We start from the raw sequence: 20,169 nt of genomic DNA, 5'->3' as shown, positions 1-20,169 counted from the left end.
CTACCCTACCTTCCTCTCCATCACAAGGACAAGTGGGACTACTTAAATGCCCAGCTGGTAAAGGTTATTTCAAACCAGCTTGGTTCTGAGTGAAATAATAAACCCAGAAACCTGATGCCACCAGTGGCATCAGGACTGTACTAACCCCGCCCCCCCCCTTTTTTTGACAGGGTTTTTCTGTGCTGCTCTGGCTGTACTGGGACTTGCTCTGTATGCCGGTTTGGCTTTGAACTCAAGTATTTACCTGCCTGTCTGCCTGCCTCCCTAGTGCTGGGATTAAAGGTGTGTGCTGCCATGCCTAGCTAGCCAGCCAGCCAGCCCTGCTTCTGCTTCTGCTTCTTCTTCTTCTTCTTCTTCTTCTTCTTCTTCTTCTTCTTCTTCTTCTTCTTCTTCTTCTTCTTCTTCTTCTTCTTTCTCTTTATTAACTGATTTTTTATTGAGTTCTACATTTTTCTCTGCTCCCCTCTTTGCCTCTCTCCTCCTCTTCATCCCTCTCCCAAGGTCCCCATGTATCCAATTTACTCAAGAGATCTTGTCTTTTTCTACTTCCCATGTAGATTAGATCTATGTATGTCTCTCCTAGGGTCCTCATTGTTGTCTAGGTTCTCTGGAATTGTGATTTGTAGGGTGGTTTTCTTTGCTTTATGTCTAAAAGCCACTTATGAGTGAGTCCCGGCTTCTTAAGCAGGCTTTCATAAGACCCAGTAAAATTTTCATCAGGTCAATTAAGAAACCACGGATGAGGCTGGAGAGATGGCACAGTGTTTAAGAGCAGAGAACCTGAGCACCCGCATTGGGTAACTCACAACTCCCTCTTAACTTTAGTTGGAAGGGCCTGTACTCTTCCGGACTCAAGTGCACACCCACACACCCACGGACATGCACATAGTCACAAAACTAAACTAATAAAAAGACATAATTAAAAGAAATTATGGAAAGAGGAAGGTATGGTGCCCGATACTTACTCTGCCCTATACTCCGGAGGCAGGGACAGGATTGCCTCATGCTCAGGCCAACCTGAGCTTCATAGAGAGTTCCAGTCAGTCTGTGCTACATTGTGAGGTATACTCTATAAAAAAACAAAAAAAACCCCACAAACAAACAAACAAACAAAAAACAAAGCAGAAGCCGGGTGGTAGCACATGTCTTTCATCCCAGCACTCAGGAGGCAGAGGCAGGCGGATCTCTGTGAGTTCGAGGCCAGCCTGGTCTACAGAGAGAGTTCCAGGACAGGCTCCAAAGCTACACAGAGAAACCCTGTTTCAAAAAACCAAAAAAAAAAAAAAAAAAAAAAAAAAAAAAAGTAAGAAAAGAAGCATAATTTAAAAACTAAGGAAGAATACAGACCTGTGCTGTACCAAAGGTCTTGTGATCAGACCATTTACCAAGTTTTAAAAAAATTCAAGATTATTGATTTATTTATGTGGGGTTTTGTTTGTTTGCCTTTTTAGTTACCTTTTTCTAAATTTTGGATTCTGTTTTCCTTCCCAGAGGTGTTTTCTGGCACGGTGCTGTAGGTGCATCTGTTCAATTTCTCCACAGGAGGGTAGCTGGGAACCAATGGGAACCTGGGGGCCTGAGATGATGGCTGCGCCTGCCTCCTCCAAGCTTCCTGCGACGCGGACGCGCGCGCAAGCACGGCGGCGGCGGCGACGCGCGCGGGCGAGCGGCGTCGCGCAGGGCCAGGCCCGCACTCCGGAGCTACGGTGGGCGGCGGCCTCGCGCCCCGGAGCCAGCGCGCACCCGGCTTCCTCCTTCCGGCGTGGCTACATCCCTGCACTCCGCGCGCCGCGAGTAGCGGCGCGAAGGCTTGGGGCGGGGCTGGCCTCCGGGACACCGGGGACGCCCACAGGCCCCGCGAGGCCGGAGCGGAGCGCCAGCAGCCGGGAAGGAGCGCGCGGGTACCGGCTGTACGGAGGGTGAGCTGGAAACCCTGGGTTGGCGGGTCTCTCTGAGGTGCAGTCCCCCACCCCCATCCCGGGTGGACCGGAGGGTGAAGGAATCGGTTTTTCCTGACGAGCTACCTCGACGTGTGCTGGGGCGACTTAAAGACGTCCCTGGATGGAGAGCTTTCTGGGCAGAGCTTTCATCACTTAATTATGCAACGAGGCGACGTCCTTGTGCGGGATGCAGTGATGAATGGAATCAGTAATACTTGTACCGTCCATCATCTACCTCTGCCATCCTGGGCTGGGGATTTGCATTTGTAAATTGGGGTGGGGGTGGGGGTGAAAAGAGAAGAACATTTTCCGTCTTGGGTCCCTGGAGCGTGCGGGAGGTAAAAGAGGACGGGAGGGAAAACCTGTGCAGCTTTTCCGAGTGAGCGCACGGTTGAGCGCGACTCCTGTGGCGCCAGAGGAAGGACCCGCTGGAATTGGAGGAACGCTGCCGGCAGGTCCTGCGTGCTCTACCTCAGACTTTCTCCACCAAGAGGCCTGACAGAAGTTGGAGGTCTAGACATCAATTTCTGCACTTTCTGGCTGGAAACATGAAACAGGTTTTCCAAAGGCTGGTGCTTTTTTTCTAAGTCTACTCCAGGCAGGAAAGGGCTGGGCGGTGAATACAAAGTAGCTCAGCCCGGTTCTGATTACCTGAGCAGCTGGATTATCTAAAAAAATTTGTCCTCACCAGACAGAGGCTCTGGGCCACAAGGAGTTGGGTCATTGCATTGGTCTGTTCGAATTGTCAGGGTGGGGAATGGCTTGAGGCATTGTTAAAATGAGGGAGCTCAGCTTCGTTCTGGCTTGCTGATCACCAGCCAGGACTTCATCTTTTTTAGGTGAGTGGGTTAAAAAGAAGAGACACAAAGAGAAAATGGCTTTCTACCTTGCGTCCCCTGGATAATTAGGACATAGTACATCTTGAAGCAGAATTGGAATTTCAGGATGAAAAGAAACATCTTTGCATGTTTGTTCTTGACCCCCAAAGAACAGAATCTTAGGGAAATACCTGAGAAAGTCTCTACTTCCCAAAAACGAAAATAGGGGTTCTTGTAAAACTGAAGTCTGAAAGAATTTGTAAATATTCTGGGCCATTTTCAGCAATAATCAGGTCATTTTTTTAAAGCTTGAAGAGATTATACAATAAAAAACTATGAGAAAGCCAGGGTTATAGCAGGGAGAGAGGACTATGAGAGACCTTATGGTCTCGCAATCCAGTCTGTTTTCTCCTCACACCATCTAAATTGTTCAAGATATGTGACATGAGATGCCTTTAATTTTAACATTGAGAATTTTTTTAGAATAAAGGCAATTTTTTTTGCTTATTTTGCTAACAACCCTCTTAAATTTGTGATCTCTCTAATCCCTGGAGGTTGACTTTTAACCTGTTATTCATTTATCAAATGCTTTTTGTCTAGAATCTGTCAGGTACTAAAGCCTGAAGGAATCTGGAGCCCAGACTGTGTCTGTCATTGGAATAATGGATGGTGCTGTATAAAAATTATTTATCCAGTGTTAAACAAATTAGACAATGGAATTGGATTGTTTTTTGATAAAAATATTTCATTAATAATTTTACTTTTCATACTAAATCACAGGGTGGCTTTTAAATAGCTAGCTCTCTTGGCATACTTTAAATATATTCTTGTTTATTAAAAAAATTCAGATGCTACCTGCTTTCTGTGAGGGACCTGTTATACAAAATACAGTTGAATACTCCCAAGTGACTGTTTCCAGTAGAAACTGAGTTATATTAAGAAAATTCACCTAACTTTCAGTGGTGGTTTTGTTACTTTGTTTTAGTTTTGGTCTTTTTGTTTTGAGATGGGGTTTTATGTAGCCCAGTCTGGCTTCAAACTCTGCAGCTAAGGGTGGCCTTGAATTCTCACTGTTATTTTAAATCATCCTACACAGGACAAGAGGAGCCACGAACCTCAAGCAGGGCAAGAACAGCATGGGAATGTGACACCTTCAACCCCAGGCCCCAGATGGTTCGTGATGGAAAATGTGAGCCCATCAGGTATTTAAGATCATTGCTATTCAATATCCGTAGGGCTTCCTGTCTCGCTTTTGTAGAGATTTTAGGGAACTTAAGCATCTGATGATGAATATGTGCATGCATAATTAGAAATGTCTCCTTAAATATACTAAGGGCACACACACACACTCTGCAGCTAGCACTGAGTTGGTGCCCAGGTTGGGGGGGATCCCCCACAGCTGTCCTGTGCAGGTGTTCATGATACTCCATCACTCATGGCTTCTGTGTTGACCGGTGTTGGATTTGTCGCTGGACAGAATTAGGATGTGTTTTCATCCTGCTCAACAAGGGCAACCCAACCTTCTAAAGCAGGGTTGGAAGGACTGCCGCAGAGAAGACAAAGAAAATTTCTGAACTCGGATCCAGAGAAACGTACGCTATGAATTTGAAGGCTCCATGATCTGTAGTATAACTCCATAGAACAGGTTCATACGTTGAGCTGTGCTTTATTAAGCTGTAATTTAATAAATCTGTTGCTACCTTACAATTCAGAAACAAAAAGTATGACAGACAGATGATACCCACATCGTACTAGCCTTGGGCTCTGGTCCTCTTCTCCCCAGTGTCCTTCTAGGGGTGACCGCTCCTTGTTATTACCAAAGGACGCTTCCTTCGGGTCTGGAAGTGTTACAGAAGTGAACACTGTATCTCTGAAGCCTGAGGTCTGTGTGATAGGCTGAGGACCAGAGCTTCCGCCTCAGCCCAGAGGGCCCTCAGCGGCTCTGCTCCTCAGGCCCTCCTCTAACCCCTCTTGCTCATGTTGCACCAGGGACAATGGCCTCCCTGGAGCTTTCAGAATTCCAGACCCTAGACTGTGGCTTATTCAGCGCGTCCTGAGTTGCTCCATTCCCCTTTTCACCAGTTTTGGTTTTAATAAAAAAATAATCTTTATTATATCAAATTATATATTCAAATATACAATTTCAGTCATTTTCTTCCAGGTATTTTGTTCAACTCATTGTAAATAAGGAGCTGATTTATAAAGTCTTGGTATAAAAACGTTCAGGGTTCTTGTTGGGAGGGTGGGTGGAGTGTTCTTTTTAGTGTTTATAATTTGTGCATGTTTTTATATTTATTTTTCACACACAAGTGTATATGTGTGTATAGTGTGTGTGCTAGTATATAGTGTATGTGCGCTAGTGTGTGATATATATATATATGTATATATAGTGTGTGGGGGGGGAGAGAGACAGAGTGAGAGACAGAGACAGAGAGAGAGAGAGACAGAGACAGAGAGAGAGACAGAGAGAGCATACAGCACGTGGAGGTAAATCAGTTCTTTCCTTCCACCATGTGGAAGTCACGCAAATGCTTAAGCAGGGAGGCTACATTGAGCAGGACCTACAGTGTATGGCAAGCCAGCCCCTGCTAAGTGAAAAACGCTGACAGCATGCGCCAAAAGTCCTCAGAGTCCTACCAGCTTGTGGAAAGGAGCCAATCAATTGGGCGATAGAAACATATTCAAGTTTGGAGGTAGGCGCTGGTATTTGTGGGCAAACAATAGTCTGCTGAAAAGTAACTTAATGTCTTTTAAACTGAAAAACAAAAAAAAAAAAAAAAGAAAAAGAAAAAAATTCTGGGTCATCCATAACTTCTTAAAATACACATCTTATTTAACTGCAAAATTTTCCCCTCAATCTTTGAGGATATACATTCAGGACTAGTGGACTGTGGCAGAAAGAAAAAGACAAATCAACCGTTAGCATTCTAGAAACAAGAGTCTCATCTCAGCTGAAGAGATGAACTGTCGCCTCCCACCTTATAGGACTAATGGAGCCCAGGATCTGGCCTTTCTATGTCGTGCTGCCTGAAGAGTCCTGCAGTGAGAATGACATGCTTCGTTCTAGTCTCTCCAGGGAGTGCTTGCTCCCCCTCCCCGCATTTATGTGTCTGTCCCTTTGCCCCACTCTTGAATGATGCAGCCAGCATATTTACTGTAAGGCACCTACCTGCTCCAGTTCCCCGGCTGTGGCCCATAGCCACTTAGCAGTTGGGGATACTGGAAAGACATCGCCATGCTGGTGGGTGGCAAGTGGTCATTTCCAGTGTTGAGCAGCGTGGCAGGCAAGCGCTCTGCCAAACCCACCTTCTGTCCTGGAGGCCCCAGTCTCCCTGCTCTTATCTCGCTCTGTTGCTAAGCACAGATCTTTCACCTAGCAAGTCAGTCTCTCTGTTAGCATTCAGGAATGGAGCAGGTTACATTACTACATTATGTGAGTCGCTGTGTTCTCAGGGGCTCAGATCAGCACTTGGCGACTATTACTGAGTGACTGAATGGCTAAAGCCTGTTTAAACAGAGTTGATTGGGCTTGTGTGCCATGGGACTTTTTTCGGAGCCTTTTCCTAAACCAGTGTGAGCATATTAAAAGCTGAGTGAAGGATGGGATTAGATTTGATCACAGAGCAGGAGAGGCTTCGTGCTTCAACAGGGGAAAAGCACGGAGAGCTGAGAAAAGTGAATCTATAGGCATCCCTCTTTTCAAATGCAGGAGAGGGGAGGGTTGCACCAAAGACAGTATCTGCCCTGTGACTGTCATTAGTAATTGCAGATGTTCATATGCATGCTGCCTCTCTTTAGAGAAAGAGAAGAGAGACTTGGAGTTCTTGTGGGTCTTGCTGTATTTTTTCCCCTTCCTTGCTTCTCCATCTAGTCTCCAGTTCTGCCTGTGGGTTCTCAGAGCCCACCCTCTGACTTGGAATCAGATGTTGGCATCTTGACATGTGTAAGTGCCACTTAGTGACTGAAAAGAAGAAAGCGCTGAAGACGGATACGCCAGCTCCTGGGGGCTGAGGCTCTGTGTGCAGGAGCATACTGTGACCGGAGAGGTATGGGTACACTCAGCTCTGCCCCCACTATTAGCTGGAGGTGGCATAGTGGGGTTGCATTGGCTCCTTGAACAATGGGGAGTTAATTACGGAGAATGTCAGGCTTTTTAAAGGCTATTTATCACCTGGTTACCGGAAAGCGGTGGCCTTTCATGGAACCCTGGAGGAAGGACTGCATGCCAGCTTCCAGCCCCCTTGCAGATGGACATTGTGAGCCTGGACCTTAACACCCTGGCGTGGTGGCAAGCCCCATGGAGAAGATTTATATTTAGGGGCACAGTGCAGAGGCTCAGAGAAGTGAGACTCTGGGGTGCTTTTTGTTTAGAAAATAGGGCACATTGTCATGGGGTTTCTTTTCCCGTGGGTAGGAAATCTTAGCTCTACAGAGTCGAGTTCTCTATAGATGGGAGAGCCAGAGAAGAGTGGAACAGAGATGCTGATGGAAGACGGTCTTAGGTTCTAATCAGATTTTTCCCAGCTGTCTATCGAGAGCACATGTAATTCAGAGTATCATCGGACTGCTGTGGCTCCATAAGATTTTGCAGCCAGTCCTCTTTAAAGGGAAGGAGAGCACCTATTACTCTGGAATGTGCCAAGAATCTGCATTTTGACTAGATCCTAGGGAGAGGGGAAGTGGGGACAGGGCTGATGGGAACACTGAAGTTTGAGGAGGCTGGGTAGAGTGGAGAGTGGCTGGACCAGCACTTTCCTTTCCTAGGTGCTTATGAGAGGGTTGTACAGAGCTCGGAAACCTGCTTTGGTGTCACCTCCATAGGCGTGTGACCCAGGGCATCGCTGATTCTCGAGATCTCTGTAGTGATTCTAACGTGCAGTCAAGACCAACAACGACTGGCCTCAACATGAAGCCGGTCTCATTAGATAGACGCTGCTGTAATCACCAAGGGAATCACGTGTTGGCTAGCTAGACACGCCTCTCTCCAGGAGTCATCAAAGCCCTCCATTACTGTATACTGTGGGTCTTCCTAGCTCCCTCACTGGTGTATGGAGGAGGAGCATGCGTGTGTGTGTGCGTGTGTGTGTGTGTGCACATATATATTGAGGCCAGAGGTGAACTTTACATGTCATTTCTCAGGCACCATGAACCATGATTTTATTTTATTTGTGTGTGTGTGTGTGTGTGTGTGTGTGTGTGTGTGTTGTGCCTGTGTGTCTGTATATACACCATGGGTATTCAGTGACTGAGGCAACTAGGAGAGGGCTAAGGTGCCCCCTAGAACTTGAGTATAGCTCAGTTGTAGGCAGTTGTAAGCCCCTGGATGTGTGTGCCTACTGGGAACCGAACCTGACTCCTCTACAAGAGCATCAAGTGATGAGCCATCTCTCCAGCTCCTACCTTGTTTTTCTGAGAGCCCACTGACTAGGTTAGGATGGCTAACCAGTGTGCTCAGGAACCCTGCTGTCCCCGTCTCCCCAGCACAGGGCTTGCGAAACTGTGCCATGCTTAGCTTTTCTATGTGGGTTCAGACACAGGTCCTCCTGCAATGAGCCCTTGACTGAGCTCCCTCCCCAGCCCTTCACTCTGGGTTCTAGGGATAGAGATGTAGACCAAGTACTTAGCCAGGTTGGCTTGGGCTGTTTAGGATGCTCCTTCCTAAATGGAAAGGGACCATTGTTGAGTGGATATTGGCTCTTTGCATCTTTGAAATTTACATCGAAATTTAAAATCCTTGAAATTTATATCAAAAATTAAAAACAACTCTGTTGGGACTGGTATTTTCTGAGCCACATTTGCTCTGCCTCGACTGTATCCTGAACCACAAGGGCCTTCCTTTTCCTTCGGTACTCACCAGCAAGCTCCCTGGCATGGAACCGTCCTCCTACCTCCTCAGGCTAGGGCTTTCCCTGCCCCATTTGCCCAGGTCATGGCCTCTTGCGTTTTCTCCCTCCAGTAGCCCATGTACCACTTTTCTGGTTCCTATTGGTTTATTAGACTTGAGACTGTATAAGGACAAGTGAGACCGTTGTATTTCTAACACCTACTCTACTGGATCAAAGAACATGCACACACACACACGCACACACACACACACACACACACACACACACGAGTATATATCCATGCTAAAAATAAAGAAAATAAATCCACTGTCAAAAAGAAATAAGGAATTATTTTGGGGATGAATGTGAATGACCATGGCCTGGGAACGTGGATTCAAATACCAAACTAGTAACAATTTCATCAAGTTTCATAATAACACAACAAAGAAAACCACTCAGTTTTCAAACACATTAACATCGGGTATGTGGGCTACAGCAATGTAGGGCAGCCTAGGCCTCAGATATTATCTGGTGGCATTCCTAGCCTTCTAGCTGGTGGAAGCTAGAGATCTGTTCATACATTCTAACTGGTTTTATCACATAGTCACAAGGATGTCAGGTCACACAGAGAGCTGGGAAGTAAATGAATATTTAGCATGCTGAAGATCGGCCAAGACCATTTGCCTGGAGACCTGTCATCTAGCTCCCCACAATCACTGAAGTTTATTGTTTTGTAAGATTTATTGTTCATGGGTACGCATGTTTCTGTGTGCATGCATGTGCAGGTGGAGGTGCCTACAGAAGAAGGAAGATGGCGTTGGATCCCTTGAAGTTGGAGTTATGGGTGGTTGGGAGCTGTCCAACATGGGTGTTGGGAACTAAACTCTGGTCCTCTGAAGGAGTAGCAAGTGCTCTTAACAGCTGAACCATCTCTCCAGCCCTGCCTTGAAGTTTTAAATCAGAACATTTAACATCAGTGTGATTTTTCTTTCCCTGGGAACTTCCTAGCCTCCTCCCTTCTGAGGGTCCGATGTTATAGAGCGGAGTAACATAGGAGCCAAGAGGAATGAGTGTTTCACGAGAGGACCAGGCTACAGTTTCACTGGTCAACTCACATTGTATGCAGCTTGGAAGCCAAGGTCTGGTTCATGCTTTAACCGCCTTCCCTTGGTTTACACCTTTTGCCCATATGCATGTGTTAACCGCTATATTTTCTCACTATAGGCCATGAGCAGGGAAGCTAAATGCTTAAATATTGTGTCTCCCCTTCCCTGGTTTTACCAGCTGTGGTGTGCCTGTCTGGTGAGCAGCACAGGCCATGCAGTCTTCTTTGCAAGCCTGATTTAACTGCCCACACCCCTGCCCCAGACTATCCTGTCATAGGGAAAAAGTAGCAGCTTCATCTGTCAGATATGATTAAAATACAACAGTCCAGACAAGTGGAGGGAGGTGCTCCAGCCGTGCCTACAACCTTGCTTCCTTTAAAGAAAGCCCACATTCAACAAAGCCACAGTGGAGTGTTTGGAAAGGGTGTTTGCTATATTATTCTCTGCAGTTCATGCTTAATTATTTATTTTTTTAAAGCAAACAAGAATTAACCAAGGAAGGAAAATATGTATTTGCTCAGTGTTCCAGTGCCCATTGGCACACTGGCTAACTCATCAGTTTTTCCTGGCTAGAAAAATCCTTACCTCCTTTCCCCAAACTGCACATGGTAAAGAAACTCTGGCTAACAGTAGCCAAGTAGAAAGAAATTAAGCAGCAGCTAAAAGCGTCAGGGTACGTGGGTGTTGGTAGCATTCTTTGATATTTATTCATTTTATTGTGAGAAGGCTATGTGCAGTAGAAGAATCACGTTTAAAATATAAATATGTCTAAAGTAAAAGTGACCATCTCTCCATCTTCTCGGAGTACTACTCAGAGCATTATGGGTGTGCACATGCACATTGTCACATTCTCAAGTACCATGTGTGTGCATATTATTTTTTATTAACAAATAGGATCAGACACCAGTCCTGTAACTCCCTTTCCTGCGTAGTGACGATATATGTCTATCCAATAGACTTACCTTTTAGTATAGTGTTTTAAGTTTAAAGTTCTTGGACTCCAGCATGATTCATTAACTCTTTCATCAGCATTTTTAAAGATTGGCTTTATTTTGATTTACATATATGTTTGGGTCCCCGTATGAGTATAGGAGTGCAGGTTTTTGTAGAGGCCAGAAGAGGACTTTGGTAGGATCTCCAGGAGCTGGGGTTGTACGGGCAGTTGTGAGCTGTCAGACTTGGGTGTTGGAAGCCAAACTCGGGTCTTCTGGAGGAACAGCCAAAGCTCTTGACCACCGAGCCATCTCTTCAACACAGCAGCACCTTTTAAGTTAGGTGGTAATTCAAGAACTTGCACATAGGCTGACTTAGAAAATACAATCTGAGTTCAGCAGCACTGATGTTCTAAGAGCTCTTGACGTTTCCTGGCATCAGATGTTGGCTAATAAATTGATATCGTCTCTCATGTAGAGGCTGGACTCCATTGAGTCTTCAAGGTGGCACCCCGCTTTAGAAAGATGGAAAAATAGGCATCCTAGGGTCTGTGTGCATGAGGCGCTGTTCAGATTCTTGGCATGTTAATCGGTTGGCATAGGCTCACATACCTGGAGGGGCAGCAGGCAGTGCTTAGCAAAAGCCCAGGGCAGTCATTGAGAGAAACCAATGTTGGGACACCAACGGGGCAGTGATGAGGGAAGCTGGCCCTTCCTCTCCTCTTGGTATGGGGAGCACCTTGAACACCGGTGGTGAAGAGTCCATAGCAGGATGTGGGGTCATGGGTTAGCAGCCGTCTAGCCTGGGCTAGTCTTGAGACACTGGCAAAGACTCGGCACTCCTGTTCTTTTTCAGAGGACCAGTTTGAACAGAGGCTTGCGTTTCTGCACGTGAACTTTTTAGGTCCTCGTGTCCCACAGGAGACCCTTGAATATTAAGAAGCTCAGGAAATGAACTGGAAAGTGGTAGGAAGGAGGTAGGAGCCTTGTAATTACTTCTCTCCCTCCCCAACGCCTGCACAGTAGCTGGGCTGGGAAAGAAAGGGACCGTCTAAATATCAGCTCTGAGAACATTTTACACACATCATTGCCTTGAAAATTATTAAACTTTTGGAAACTAAAGAGCACACTAAGTGTTACTATAAGCTGTGTGGCTGTTGCGATACCCAGGCAGACTCTTCTGCGGGAATCTCAACACCTTGGCACATGCGCAGGTGGTAGTTTTATCCATAGAAACGAGAAATTTGGGGCCCAGACAGCAAGTCTGCAGCCACCAGCGAGGAGGATAGACATGCCCTGGTGCCAGCCCAGCCAAGAACGCCTGGGATTCCCTGGTTTAAGGCAGCTGCAGAGCAAGCATGACTGGACTTTCCAACCTGACTTCTCCCAGGAACACCAGGCTTCCTGCAGTGTCTGTGAAGCTCCATGTTTCAGAGAACTCTTTATCTATCCCTTCCAGCTTCCTGTAGAGGTGGGTGGGTCCTGTGAGTACACCAAATCAGATCCTCTTAGAAGACCAGTTCCCACTGAGAATTATATTCATTAATATAAAACCCCTCAGAGCCCGAAGCCAGGCACAGGGGTGCTCAGGGACCAGAATGCCCAGACAGTCCATGGGAAATGAACAGAGCGGGTACCAGAGTGGGCAGTACCCGGGGGTCGCCTATCACCTGCTGTGCAGAGTGAGCAAATCTGGGGCGGGGGGGTGTGCAGTTCAGCCCTCATCTGTGTGTCTTCACTCACCGTACATAGCTCAGGAGAGAGTGGGCCATTCAGCACAAGGGCCTCTTTGTTCTGCACTGGACCCAGCTCCCCGAGACTCAGCCTGGCCTCTTTACTCCTCTGCTATCCCACCGGCCTCTCTGCTGCAGGATTTCTCAGCAGGATACTCGTATTCAACCCTTGGCCACACCTCCTCCAAGTGTCATTGTCCTGAGGACAAGTTGAATGAACTTGGGACCGAAGGATCTAGCACAGCCTAGCCCTTGCCTATCTGTAGGAGGGAAAAGCAGGAAATCATCTGAAATGGCATCTCTACCCTCCTTCCCCGACTCCTTGGGACACACTACACTGCTATATTCATTTCTGGCCACCACAGTAGGACACAGAAGAATCTGGAAAAGGTAACAAGGAGTTGGCCAACCTGGTTTACTAGGGCCTATAGTAGGAAGTGGGTGCTTGACCTGAACCAGTAGGTCATTCTTCAGTGACAGACAGGGTCCTACGTGGGAGGGCTAGGAGATGAGAAAGATAAAGACAGCAGGGGTCAAAGGTTCCTGTAAAGGCTGTGTCTTATGCCAAGCAAGCTTATTAAGAAGTACAGCATCTTATATACTATTTTAGGGAGCAAAATGGAACGGAGTCAGCAAAAAGCCATCATGGGACAAAGCCAGCAGGAAGTTAATCAGTGTTGCACAAAGGGGAACACAGGGTACCTCGAGGATGTCAGAGAGAAGGATGCAGCAATCTGGGGACTGATAACCAATAGCCCCTTAGGGTGAAAAAAGGTTCTCAAAATCCAGAGCCATAGCTCCCCCAAGGCCCTGGCGCCAGGCCATTTCTGGCTCTGCCAAGCATGTTCCTGGTTTAGAGACGGGGCTACTTTCTGTCTCCATAATTCTGGGCCTCAGGGAAAGCCTTGGGGTGATCTAGCCTACAGTATGTACTAGTTCTTTGTTGGCATAGACTCATCTTGTGTAGGCCCTGGGAGGATGAAGGCCTCATGTCTGAGGTGGACTATGGAGGTTGAGGCCTAGAGCAGTTGGCCTGAGAGGCAGCCTGAAGTCAGATACAGACTGAGATTAGAAATCCTCATTGCCCTGAGCCACCCTATTGAGAAAGGATGAGAGAATGAAACTTTTGGGAGACTTGGGACAGCCTACCTCAGGTACTTGAGGGATTTGACATGTCTTCTAACAGGTAAACCGCAACCACTCAGTGAAATCTAAGTTTCAGAAGCGGCAAATGGTTTTTCACTCCAGGTGTGTCCCATGTGACATTTAAGACATATCTAAAATTTATGTGTTGTTTCCTAGAAACTTAACAAGGTATATCACATTTCTACATATTTACCCTGGCAACCTTCCCCGGGGACATACAGGAAACACTAGACCCAATATGTAAGCACAGAAAAAAAAATAGAGATTTTGCTTGAGTAGATTCTATAAATGTATTTATGTGAAATTGAAACTAAACTGAGATCCTATATTTTCATATAATTTTGCAACCATACTTGGAGACCCCAGTGAAAACACACTGGACTGCACATGTGTGTCCCTGAGAGTACTACAAGATACCCTGGGAAGGTACATGCTGCGTGGGAGGTGGCAAACCGTATGCAGGCAGGGATGTCAGAGATCCACTCACTGGGTGCCGTGGAAGGAATTGGGTCTCAGATGCCCGGTTCCCATGATGCTCCAGAATACAGCATTTGGGGAATAAGGAGGGTTATTATTTTCTGGGTCTTGGCTGAGCTGTGACCAGGCAGGGCTAGGAAGCAACTTCTGAAATCACCCACTGTTAGCGGCAGCAGACTGGAGACCATTTCTCTTGTCTATATTGATGGCTGACCTCCGTCAGCTGGTGCAAAGCAGCCCAGTTTGATCTCTTTGCATGGTCTAATCCTGCTTCAAGAAGTGCCACTTGACTGGAACATACTTGTGTGTCCCTCCTGCTGAGGATTGATGGTGTTTTCCTGGTTCCCTGTGCATCCTTGCGACAGAGCGACTTCTGTGATAGGCTGAGGACCGAAAGATGTGCCCTACATCACTCTCAGTGATAACATGAAGAGCACCGTCCCCCAAGTTCTACATAGGTCCTTGAAGGCAAATGACTTGAGGTCATGGAAGGACAGATGATTGGTTTTTTATTTTTTTTTTTTTCTTAAGAGTCTCACGCTGTGGATATATCTTGTCCACCAGTCAGCGTTTTTAAACACAGCGTCTTGTGATGGCCTCAGCATGGTGTCCATACTCCAGGAATTGCCCAACAAAGATCTGGTCCGGTCCTTGGCAGTCCTCCTTCTGGGCCCTCCCAGGAGCTTCTTGTGACATTAACCTGGGAGACAGGAATCAGGAGGCAGATCCTCAGTAGCACAGTCTCCTGGGTTTCAGAATGATAGTTGCTCATTGTCGTTCCCCTCCACCGGGTGTTGAAAGTTGACTTAATTATAAGATGGACCCTTCAGTAATATTCATTAAATATGAAATGTTAAATTAAATGTCAAGTCAGAATACTCACTGTAGCAAAGTAGAAGTGTTCTTAATGATTTTGGTTCTGTTAATTGAAATCACCAGTGTGACTTTTTTTGCTTCAAGTGACAAAGGCATCTCACTTGTGTCTTCCAGGAAGGATCATTGAATGGCTCCCGTTTGACAACATGCACCACCAGTGGCTGCTGCTGGCTGCATGCTTTTGGGTGATTTTCATGTTCATGGTGGCCAGCAAGTTCATCACATTGACTTTTAAAGACCCAGATGGTAGGTATGCTTCGTGGCAGAATGGGTTTATGGCAAATGGAGTTCTCCTGCATCTCTGTGCTCAGTCACCAAGCATAAAGGACCGCAGTCCTGACCAAAGGCTACACGTGGGCTTCCAACGTCTTCATATAACAGAAACCAGAGAGAGGAGGGGTGGGAAGATGGCCATGCCGAGGCCCTCCTGAAGAGGTTCTTTCTGGGTGGCTGAGTCACTGTAGCACCTTTGGGATAGAGATGCTTCCTTCCTGTCGCACCTCTGAGCTCCTGGCAGCGAGGAATGTCACAGGCTCTGCTTTGCATCCTGAGAAACCCTGGCAGGAGGGTTGTTTAAATGTGTGTTGTGAGGCTGCATTGTAGGATCTCATCGCCCTTTACTAGTTGGAGGAAGATAGCACAGGGCTAGGTTTGCTCTCAGGCAAGCTGCTTCATGTTCTTGCCATTAGTTAACCTACACTTCAATGTCCTCTTACAACACGGATGCACTCCCTGCTCTGACGGTACCAGCTGAGGGTCTGGTTAGTAAAGGCGGGCTGCCATGTGCAGGGAATTGTGAGATATTGCACTTCGGTTCTGTGCCACTTTTTCTGGGCCAAGTGGAGGAGCCCAGGAGAGGAGGGACCATGGTTCATGTGGGGACAGCTCATTAGTGCTATAGATTGGCCAGAGAAGCCGTTCCCGGGAGCTGAGCACAGTTGTGTGCCGCCTTCTGCAGCACACAGCTCATTAGAGGTGCGTCTCTACCAGCAGAGTTCACCTCTTCCATCTGGTGGCTGTGCTGACCTGAACTAACCTGTATCACTGTGTCAAACTACTGTTTGACACTTGGCTATAGGCTTCTTTTATATCACCAAGAACCCTGGTTATGGGCCTAGCTATTTTATGGGCATCTAACATCCCATAATTCTCCATCCTCTCTGTCTCACTTTACCAGCAGAGAGACAAAACTGGAAGCAGATATGGGGGATATGGGAGAAGAAGGAAACCCCAAAGTTAGCCCATATGGTTTGCACTCAGGGACAATTACAGGCCCTTAACATCAGGCACCACCTGCCTGTCATCGCAAGTCCTATCATTGTCTTCCTGAAATCCCTGGGAGAAAGCTGGCGAGGTTTGCACAGCCCGGGGCAGGGGTATTACGCTCGCTGTATTGGACATCCAGAGCCATCACGTGGTGCTTGGGAGCAGGGGCTCCATCAGGAGAGTGAGCTTCAAATCTTAGAGCAAGGTGGGAGTCTGAGCAGCAACCTCAGTGTCAGGGTTTGGAGATTTTAGCGATGACAGCAGTCAGTGTGGTGATCTCTCGTGCAGGCAGAGGTTTGTTTTCATCCTGGAGGCATTTCATAGTCAGCTGCCACGTTCTGTGACCTTCTCTGATGGCACAGATAAAAGTCAGATTTCTGAGATGGGAACCAGCCCCAAATGTGGAACAGCTAAAACACCAAGAAGAACATGTGATTTCTGATCCCTAGATATTGTCTCTTAGTAAGGAAGGCACAGGCACGGCAGGGAGACTCACGCGATTAAATTGTCTGTGGTTTAGTTTGCTTTAAAAACCAGGACAGTATATACTATATCTCAGTGAGACGTCTGTCAGTCATAGTTAAGCCTGGTGACACACACCTTCCATTCTCTGGAAGCTCGTGCTGGGGACTCAGCCTGTGAGTTAGAGACCAGGTAGAGCACACAGGAGGCCCCATCTCAAAAGAAAAACAAAAACAAAATAAATAAAACAAAGCAAAGCAAAAATAAAAATTAAAAAACACACTCTTGCATTTTAATGTTCTCTGACAGGCGCTTTTAAAGAACTCTGGTAAAGGCAGTTTCTCTGTCCTGGGAGGTAGCAGGGCTTATGCTCACTGCTCTCAGAAGGGCAGAGACCTGAACTGCAAAAATTTAAGAGACATTGAAATTAAAAAGCCAAGAAGGAAACTTATGAGCCTTCCTTAGTAGAGGTCAGAGGACAGCTTGTGGGGGTGGTTCTCTTTTTCCATCGTATGAGTCCCAGGGATTGAGCTCAGGTCATCAAGCCTGGCAGCTGGCACCATTACCCACCAGGCCACCTGTGGTGATTTGAAAGGAACCGGCCCCCAAAGGAGGTGGCACTTTGGGAGGTGTGGCTTTGTTGGAGTCGGTAGGCCTTGTTGGAGGAAGCATGTCACTGTGGAGGCGGGCTTTGCTCAGTTTCACAGTCAACTTCCTGCTGCCTGCAAGATGTGGGCCTCTCAGCTACGCCAGCACCATGTCTGCCTGCCGTGTCCTACCATGATGATAATGGACTTAACCTCTGAATGGTAATGTTGTTGGTTGTTTTAGTCTTTTGCTCTTTGAGGAGCCCACCACCCAGCTCCCAAATAAACCACACCGGAATCTTATTCTTTCTTATAAATGCCCAGCCTTAGCTTGGCTTGTTTCTAGCCAGCTTTTCTTAACATAAATCATCCCATCTATCTTATGCCCACGGGCTTTTTCCTTTCTCTATTTCTGTATACCTTTCTTTACTTCTTACTCAGTTCTGTGGCTTGCTCTGTAGTTGGGTGGCTGGGCCCTAGAGTCCTCCTCTCCTCCTTTTCTCTCTCCTTGATCTTTTTTTTTCTCCCAGATTTCTCCTCCTATTTATTCTCTCTGCCTGCCAGCCCTGCCTATCCTTTCTCCTGCCTTGCTATTGGCCATTCAGCTCTTTATTCAACCAATCAAAGGTTAGACAGACAAAGTAACATACTTTCACAGAGTTGAACAAACGCAGCATAAAAGAATTCAGCACATCCTTGATTCATTAAACAAATGTTCTACAGCATAAATGAATGCAACACATCTTAAATTAATATTTCACAGTATTAATGTGGAATTAATTAAATGTTTTCTTTTTTTAAGAGTTGCTGTGGTCATGGTGTCTCTTCACAGAAACAGGAACCCTAACTAAGACACCACCTTGCTGGCCTCACCTTCAAGATTTTAACTGGGACAAAAACTCTAGCTCACAAAACAGCTCTGCCCTAAGACTAATGATAGGCAACTCCTCTACACTCTGACATTGGAGTTGTCATATAGCCTACTCTTGCGTGCCTTCAGAGGCAGGGCACAGTTAGCTTCTGCTTACCCCAGCATGAAGTTCAGGGTAAAATGCCCTCACGCCATAGTATGTTGTATAAACTAAGGTATCACAAGGATCCTTGGCTATCATGGAACTTAAAATACAAGTTCCATGTCATGGCTCAGAGGGTATGTTGTCTTCAAAGTATCTGGTCAGATCACAAACATCGTTGTTCATCCGGTTCGTTCTTCAATCTTAATTCTGAGTAAACTTACATGTGCGATGTCTTGCCAGTCTGAGTGATGAGCCCTGGATGAAGAGTCTGGAAGTTAAGTACACAGTGCCCACCCAAGACATCAAAGAGGACCCTGGGCTGGGGGGTGCTGCAGACATCTCTTGTCTTCCGCCCTGGGTCCCTCGGTGACCCCCCTTTAGAGGAGACCTCTCAGTCTCTGGGAACCCTCAGAGGTGTCTGTGAACTCCTGGCTATGGGCTGTTTGGCTTTTGAACCAAGGGTCCCACATGAGTGTCATTGCGAGGAGGTAACTTACAGCCCAGTGGTCCCCAGAGTGAAGTTCCTATGCTTATTGGCTGGCCCTTGGTTCTGGTGTTCAGGGAACACAGTAACGCGGCTGGCTGCCCTTGAGTTATTGTTTCCCGCTGGCTCTCTTCTCCTGGAGCTGGATCCCTCGTGTGGCATCCCGGCCACACTGTGTATGTGTTTTCTTCATGCCGACCTTCCCATCATGATTTCCCTGGCCACCACCTGCCCTGCCTCTCCTGACCTGCTACGCATCCATGCTTGCTACTTTTGATGCTACCATGGTTTCTGTCAGCTCAGCAGAGAAGCCATATTGATATTTTTTGCAATGATCTATCCTTAGGAAATATCATTTCTACTGAACAAGAATCAGGTGTTAATAACCAGATTGTTTCAAGGGAAATAAATCCAACCCAGTGATAAGTATTTAGTGGCATGATTTGTCAAGATTTGAAATAATAAGCAATGCTGGAGTTTGTCTGCAATATTTGTACACATTTTTTTTTTAATCTGTTAGACTTGCTCTTTCAGTCTTAGGCCTGATTGCAACCCCTCAGGTTGCTTCTAAGTGGCTGAAGTGCAGACCCCATGACTTTGGATTATGTCTGTCTGCCGCCCATAGCTTGGGTTTGTGGCTGGGCTAAGAGACAGGAGGCAGCATCATTACAGAGCACAGAAGGCAGCTAGAGGACAGTTGTGACCACTTTTAGAAAGGCGAAGCAAAGTGGTACTCCATTCACAATTGTAGACATCTTGTTCAAACCTAGAAACAGCCATCACTATGACTGTTAGCAAACATAATCTTAGACATGAAGATGCGCAAACATGCCTCAGGGATCACAACCCTTCACCCTGAGGCTGGAGACTTGCTTCTGAGGGGCAGAATAGAGAGAGGGACTGACCTCTGGTCCCAGCAGCAGTGCTGGCAGCTTCCGAAGAGAACGCCCCTCCAGCAGAAGGACAGAAAGCAAAAACTAGGCCATTCTGCTTTCTCTGTCTGTAGTCAGGTTGGGTTGGGTTAGCTGGAGAGAGAATCCAGGGGCCTCAAATCATGAAAATGTTCACACTAGGATCGTGACTGACAGGCAAGCTGGGGCTGGAGGCTGAGAGGCTCCTCAGTGGCCATGGCCTTCTGTGTGCTCTGAGCATGGGAAATAGGTTGTTTTCCGGAAGCCAGGGGCAAGTCAGTTATTCGGCATTCAGAGCACATGTTCCTCTACTCAGAGCAAAAGGAAACATGGGTTTCGCAAATCCATTTAGCATGTCAACACTCAGAAGTGACAGGTTGAATCTGTGGGGGTTGGACAAGTCAGTGTAGGTGTCAACACCCCTGCAGTGCAGCTAGGAGCAATGGGGCGGGTGGCTACACGACTTTGGCCGCCAATATCCCTCGGCAGGCTCAGAACAGCTTGTGCGTGTAGCTTCCAGCCAGGTTTGCACTTTTACACAAATGTAGACAAAGAGGAGGATGGCTGTGGGGTTCATGAAGCAGGGATTG

At 46.9% G+C, this 20,169-nt stretch overlaps 1 protein-coding gene across 1 annotated transcript in view; it reads left to right on the top strand.

Annotated features, from left to right (window-relative positions):
- The first annotated feature begins 1,802 nt into the window (after positions 1–1,802).
- Positions 1,803–20,169, top strand: part of Chst10 (carbohydrate sulfotransferase 10) — a 29,977-nt gene continuing 11,610 nt past the window's right edge. Inside the window, exons 1-3 of the mRNA XM_038343280.1 lie at positions 1,803–1,919; positions 3,855–3,960; positions 14,968–15,099. Of these exons, the coding sequence (XP_038199208.1) occupies positions 3,939–3,960; positions 14,968–15,099 (154 nt within the window). The 5' untranslated portion in view covers positions 1,803–1,919; positions 3,855–3,938. The remainder of the gene's footprint in view (positions 1,920–3,854; positions 3,961–14,967; positions 15,100–20,169) is intronic.

This window comes from Arvicola amphibius, chromosome 9, assembly GCF_903992535.2.
Source record: "Arvicola amphibius chromosome 9, mArvAmp1.2, whole genome shotgun sequence".
Classification (NCBI taxonomy): Eukaryota; Metazoa; Chordata; class Mammalia; order Rodentia; family Cricetidae; genus Arvicola; species Arvicola amphibius.
Note: the sequence above shows the minus strand (reverse complement) of the source record. Positions and strands in the feature narration are given on the sequence as shown.